This window comes from Vigna angularis, chromosome 1 (assembly GCF_016808095.1).
Source record: "Vigna angularis cultivar LongXiaoDou No.4 chromosome 1, ASM1680809v1, whole genome shotgun sequence".
NCBI classification, from domain to species: Eukaryota; Viridiplantae; Streptophyta; class Magnoliopsida; order Fabales; family Fabaceae; genus Vigna; species Vigna angularis.
The window spans coordinates 43,505,120-43,512,028 of NC_068970.1; the positions used below are offsets into that span (position 1 = coordinate 43,505,120).

Genomic DNA, 6,909 nt, shown 5'->3' on the forward strand with positions numbered 1-6,909 from the left:
CATGATTGGGCCAATCTCTTGGTATACCGAGGGCTGAAGGATGATGTTTTCAAGCAATGCACACACAAATATCTCTTAAGAATATGTGATTTGATCATTTGACTCCAGGAGATTATGACATCCATTATTTTTTTTTTAAATCTCATAAAATGGATAATTTGCATCGAAAACAAATGACTCAACTTTTGCGTATTTTTTTTGGTTTTATGCATGACGAAAAGTAAAATGAAATGAAAATGATGATACTAGTTGAAAAACAGATTTTTTTTTTTGTTTTAAGAGAAAATTACGTATGGTGGCCAGTATGAAAACTGGGCTTGGGGGCCAGTGTGAGAACTGGGCTTAGAGGGCCAGTGTGAGCTGGGCTTAGAGGGCCAGTGTGAGAACTGGGCTTAGAGGGCCAGTGTGAAAACTGGGCTTGGGGGCCAGTGTGAGCTGGGCTTAGGGGGCCAGTGTGAGAACTGGGCTTAGGGGGCCAGTGTGAGAACTGGGCTTGGGGGCCAGTGGGAAAACTGGGCTTTTGGGGCCAGTGAGAGCTGGGCTTAAGGGGCCAGTGAGAAAACTGGGCTTTTGGGGCCAGTGTAGGAACTGGGCTTTTATGGGCCAGTGTAGGAACTGGGCTTTTGGGGCCAGTGTGAAAACTGGGCTTTTGGGGCCAGTGAGAGCTGGGCTTAGGGGGCCAGTGAGAAAACTGGGCTTTTGGGGCCAGTGTAGGAACTGGGCTTTTATGGGCCAGTGTAGGAACTGGGCTTTTGGGGCCAGTGTGAAAACTGGGCTTTTGGGGGCCAGTGTAGGAACTGGGCTTTTGGGGGCCAGTGTAGGAACTGGGCTTTTGGGCCAGTGTAGGAACTGGGCTTTTATTTTGAGAATTTTTGAAACTTGTGATTTGAAAAATATTCGCCAGTGTGAAAACTGGGCTTAACGGGCCAGCATGGAAACTGGGCTTGGGGGCCAGTGTGAAAACTGGGCTTTTGGGGCCAGTGAGAGCTGGGCTTAAGGGGCCAGTGAGAAAACTGGGCTTTTGGGGCCAGTGTAGGAACTGAGCTTTTATGGGCCAGTGTAGGAACTGGGCTTTTGGGGCCAGTGTGAAAACTGGGCTTTTGGGGGCAGTGTAGGAACTGGGCTTTTGGGGGCCAGTATAGGAACTGGGCTTTTGGGCCAGTGTAGGAACTGGGCTTTTATGGGCCAGTGTAGGAACTGGGCTTTTATGGGCCAGTGTAGGAACTGGGCTTTTATGGGCAATGCAAAGAATTGATATGAGAAAAATTTGATTTAGGAAAACGTTTGAAAAATGTTTTTTTTTCGACACGGGAAAATCCAGATCGGATCGGCCCCGAGGAGAAGTAACATAGAAGGAAGTTGGACTTACCAGGCACATCGACCCAATGGATCAGATGACCTGAGCCGTGTGAACTTGTCACAAGAATATGACAAAGAAAACATTTTTTTTTGCACAAATACTTGTTCACACAAATGAAAAGGAAAATTTGAATTCAAAACACAAGATCTACAAAGACATGCATTTTTTCCAGAAATTCGGATGCACCAGTTTAAGAGAAACCTCATATGACAAAGGGGCCTAATGGGCTCAGAAACTGTTCATCTTTCATTCTCAATTTTTTTGTTACGAATGCAAAGAAAATTACACAAGCCAATTTGAACAAAAGTACAAAACATCATTCAACAGCAAAAATGTGAAAACAACATATTTTTGACATATTTTCAAAAGAAGTAGGCTTGAGAGAAAACCACGAAGGCCATTGGGCCTAATGGGCTCGAGCACTGTTCCCTTTTTTTTTCAGATTTTTTTTTTAGATTTATTCAAAATGCAGAAGAAGAAGGAATAAAAATCAAACAAAATGGTGTGATGTAAAATTACAGACATGCCAAAATAATTCTTCACTCAAATTTATTTTTCAGAAAGAATTGGGTTCAAAGAAGGTTAACCTGGCAATGAGGCCCAATGAACTGAAAAAATGTCCTTTATCAAGCAAATGAAAAACAATTTTGAACACTTCAAATTTTACAACACTCCAATTATTATATTTTTTTTGGAAAAATTTCTATTTATCATATTTTTGATTTTTTTTGTTTTAATATTTTTTGGTGAAATCGGATCATCCAAGAAGTCTTGAATTGGGCCGGATCGACCCAACAAAACCCTACCCGTTTTCAGATTTTGAAATTTTTTATTTTTTTATTTTTTTAAAAAAACTCAGAAAGAAATCAGACCGACACCAGACGGTTGCAGCGACCGGAATTGTAGCTACAGTGGATTTGCCCAGCTATAAAACGGGTATCCCTTCGGGGTCGAGCGACATTTTCTGATTCTACTCTCTGTCTAACCTTCTCTCTTCCTCTCTTCCTCTCTTCCTTGAGCGTCTGGATTTCTGAGAGGAGCCTCTGCCCCCGTGTGCTTTTGGAGGCGTCCCAGTGCTGCGACGAGCTTCTGTAAGCCCTTCCACTTCCAGGTAAGTCTTCTGAGCTCTTCGATCTTCTTTCTTTCTTCTCTGCTTTTCCTCTCTTAAGCTTTCTGCTCTTCTGATCTTTCCTTCCTTCTTTTTCGTTTTTCTTCTCCCTTATGCTTTCTGGTTTATTCTTTACTCTCTAGCTTTCTGCTTCTGCTTTTCCTTTTATGCTTTCACTTTCCATTATTGCTTTACTTCCCCTCTCCCCTTTATGTTTTTCTTTTCTGCTTTCCTTTCCTGCAAGCTCTTCTATTCTTCCTTTTGATTTGTCTGCTTTTATTTCTGTCTCGCCCTTCTCTGCATTTCTTTCTGAGTCCTCTTTTCTCTTTTTTTAATTTTAAAAACAAAAAACACTTAAAAACACAACTGTCTTAAATTTAAGGGGTATATAGGCTGGAAACCAGACGTTTATCTCCCTTCGTTTGAAGGTATGACAGAGACAATCGGGTAGAACAACGCCACGTACCCCATAAAAACAGAAAACTTAAAAAGAGAATTTATTTGAATGAACCGGACATGGACAAATGGACAAGGACAAAAGGACATAGATCCGTTTAGGACCCTCTTGCAAGGACCGTGAAACAGATCCGAGACCAGACACTGAAATAACAAAGACCGACCGGACAAAATAATCTTAAAAGGAAACAAAAACGAATAAAGAAAACACTAAAAATACTTTTTTTTGTTTTTATGCTTTTGTTATGTTTTTGTTCTTTTTACTTTTATTTTTTTTTGTTTCAGAAAACTTAGAGAGGAAAGATGAGCGAGATGGAGATGGAGAGATACACCGGTCAGCGGTGGAGACCTACTGACGATCAGGTCAGAATGATGACCAATATTTACAATTACGGGGTCACACATCCCAGCAGAGCGCAAGTCGTCGAGATTGCGTCTCGACTAAGGGTTTTCGCAGATGTCAGCGAATACAATGTGCACTGCTGGTTTAACAACCACGACAATCGGGTCAGGCGCTGGCAAGCGGAGATAGACCCCACTGGCACTCAGTTCTCGCAACTGCCGCTATACATGTATGGTAAGCATCCTGATCTCCTCCAACCTCTTTTTTTTTTTTTTTTTTTTTGAAAATATTCTCCTCATCTTATTATTGACAAAAATTTTCTTTTATTTATATTTTTTTTTTTGGAAGAATACGACTGGGTGATCATGAGGGCGCCGAGGCTGCTGAACTTGTTCCCCGTTCCGATCATCATTGACGACGACAGGGACGGACGACAAATCGCTCCACCCATGCTTCTCACATTCCGGACCAGAGCTCCCTCGACGGAGCTCTCCCTCAGACCACCGCAACCAGCTCGGGAGTTTTTTCGTTGAAATTTTCTCTTTTATATTTTTTTTTTATTTTCATGTATTATGGTCTGTAACTTAACGATCACTCGTGATCGAACCACGAACATTGTTTATTTTCTTCTGTTTTATTTGCCTTTTTTTTTGTTTTTATTTGAAATTGTGACTTTGCACTTTTTTTGTTATATCTGCTTTTCTTTTTTTTTTATGCATTTTTATTTTAATGTTAAGATCGTATGAGTATATTCAAAATGATGTCCTTGTTCAAAATCAACTCTCCGACCTTACTGTAAAATCTCTCTTGATGGTGAAATGAAATAGATTTTTTTTTTTTTATCTTTTCCTCTTTTTTAGTCTAAAGAAAAATTTCTAATCTAAACGAAATAATAAAAAACGGGTTCAACAGAAAACAAAATATTTACAAAGAAAATACGGAAAAATGACTTCGAAAGAAATGAAAACCAAAGTGAACGCCATGAGTATGACAAACAAAATTTTGAAAACATTATGCATATGAGACAATGCAGAAATGGGAAGAGAGGAACAATGAACTCGTAAACAAAATTTGCACAATTTGAATTTTTGACAAACCTCTTTTTTTTTTTTATATATTATCATTTTTTGTTTGGCGACACCCTATTAGGACATGATTTCCAGTAAACCTTGGAGATACCAAGTAATGAAATTTCACATTAAAATTCATGGATGAAAGCGTGATATCAATGAGCATAAACCTCATAGTGAGACAAATTAAAGCTCGAGCAAAACAACATCAGTTCCAACTTTTACAATAACTTATGCTTTCCTAAATAATCCGAGAGTCCTCTTCACTCGTCCATGGCATTTGTAGAGGTGAACCCAAGCCTTGCCACAGTGCTGGATTGCATTTCTTCAAACTTTAAACATCCTGAATCGATCAAAGATTGCACTTTACGTTTCAGAGCCTTGCATGCCTCTATTGAATGTCCACACGCCCCTCCATGATAATCACATCTGGCATTTACGTCATAACTCCTTGGATACGGAGGTCGTACAGGCCTGGTTGGACAAATCTTTATGAGGTTTCTGCGGAGAAGATCTGGTAGTAGCTCTGTATAGGTCATAGGAATAGGAGTGAAGTTGGCGACCTTCTCATCACGATTGTAATTTCTTCGTTCAGTGGCTCGACTAGACCCATAGGAATGCGACATTTGAGAACAGGCAATAAAATGTGAATTAGCTCTTCGTTCTTTGCCTTTCTCACGTCTAGGATCATACTCATTTAAACTTGCTACTAGCTCTAGGCCTAGTGCAACTTTTCCATTTCTTATGCCACTCTCAACCCTCTCTCCAATTACTACTATGTCAGTAAAACTTGAGGAGACTGAGATGCGTAACATGTGCTCATAAAATGGTGGTTGCAGAGTACTCAAAAACGTGGTAGTCATCTCCTTGTCGCTCAGACGCGGTTCTACTTGAGCAGTAATCTCTCTCCACCTTTGGGCATATTCTCTGAATGATTCAGATTCCTTCTTCACCATGTTCTGCAATTGTGCTCTGTCAGGTGTCAAATCTTTATCATATCCATACTGCCTTAGGAATGTCTCAACCAGATGTTTCCATGAGTAGATGTGAGTAGTCTCTAAGCGCATGTACCAAGTTAGAGTTTCGTCAATTAAACTTTCTTGGAAGAAGTGAATCAAAAGTTTTTCATCGTGGGCATAAGCTGCCATTTTCCTGCAGTACATGCTTATGTGGCCCCTCGGGCAAGTATTTCCCTGATATTTCTCAAACTCTGGCAACATGAACTTTGGAGGTATCACCACGTCAGGAACTAAACATAGTTTTTTAGCATCTCCAAATTCAAAACTTCCTTCACCCTCTATGGCTCTCAACCTCTTCTCAGGGACTTCTAATCTGCTCTTATCGTCCTTAAAATCTGCTGGTGTAATGACACAAGATGGAGACTTTGTCTCAGGTCGTTTTTTCATTATCATGCTCTCAACACCTAGTTGGATCGTCTGCCTAGGAATTGTGAAAGTGGTTGCCCCAGGCTCGTCTTCTACTTCAGCTGCATTACCTTCAGCCTTTTGAGTGTCAAGATGTCTCGAGTCCACTCCTGAGGGTGGAGTATAATTCGGGGGGAGACCATAGGAAGGGAAAGTTTGTGCTTCTGGAACTCCTTGTTGTGATCGTTGTGTGCATAAACATCCAGGACTTTGTAAGGCATCCAGGGTCTTTAGGACCTGTCTCATTTGTTCCTTCAGCTGTCGGATATCGGCTTTCATTCCCTCTTGAACTTCTACTTGGTTCTCCATGATTTTGCCACTGGTTCGTATCCTTTAGGGTGTCTTAGATGTTTAGCTGTATTATTTTTTTTTTTGTGAAACAAATTAAGAAAAAATAAAAATAAAAATAAAAAAGAAAAGAAAACATAGTTCAAATTCTCTAGTCAGAAACTATAAAGCTGTGAAAATATTTGCCCCGGTATAATTTTGGAAATTAACACGAAACAGAGTCAATAAGGTGGTTCATCATTCTGAAATCCCCAAAATGCTAGACATAGGAATTCTTGGTCAACCATCACAGGCTTTAGTCATCACATTCTTCATTTGTCTGATCAGTTTCTCGCAGCAATTGAGGAATGTTTCAATCCCCTTAGGCGGGTTGATGATTGACATTACAGACCCAGCATCAGCTAATAGCTTAGGAACATTTTCAATGACTTCATTGATGAATAAAGCTAATTGTGAGTGACTTGTCCTTCTTCAACGACATATTCCTTCATCTGACTCATCAATCTTTATGTCCCCTTTTAGCTGAATGGCAACATTCCTTCTAGTTTTATCACTGCTGTTTCTATCCACTGCTCATTATTTTGAAATTTCTTTTCGCAATTTGGGTAAGGGAAATTAATTACAACTTGATTGTCTTAACCCTTTCTGTGATTCATTGGCTAAGGGAAACTTCCACTAACAGTCCATGATCTTGGGCCTTTCTTTGAAGCGAAAAACATTTCCCCAATTGTCTTTAACTTGATGGAACATTTCAGCGAAGATTCATGCCTCATATGATCTGCAATGTGGCGAGAGATGCAGGTGTTAGCGATCCTCTCAGGATACTCAAATTATTTTTTGCGCTAACATAGGATTGCAAT

At 40.1% G+C, this 6,909-nt stretch overlaps 1 protein-coding gene across 1 annotated transcript; it reads right to left on the reverse strand.

Moving 5' to 3' along the window:
- Nucleotides 1-4,600: 4,600 nt before the first annotated feature.
- LOC108319696 (uncharacterized) lies at nt 4,601-6,070 on the reverse strand. Its single transcript, XM_017550919.1, has one exon. The coding sequence runs from the start codon at nt 6,068-6,070 to the stop codon at nt 4,601-4,603; it is 1,470 nt and encodes a 489-aa protein (XP_017406408.1).
- Between the last annotated feature and the right edge of the window lie 839 nt (nt 6,071-6,909).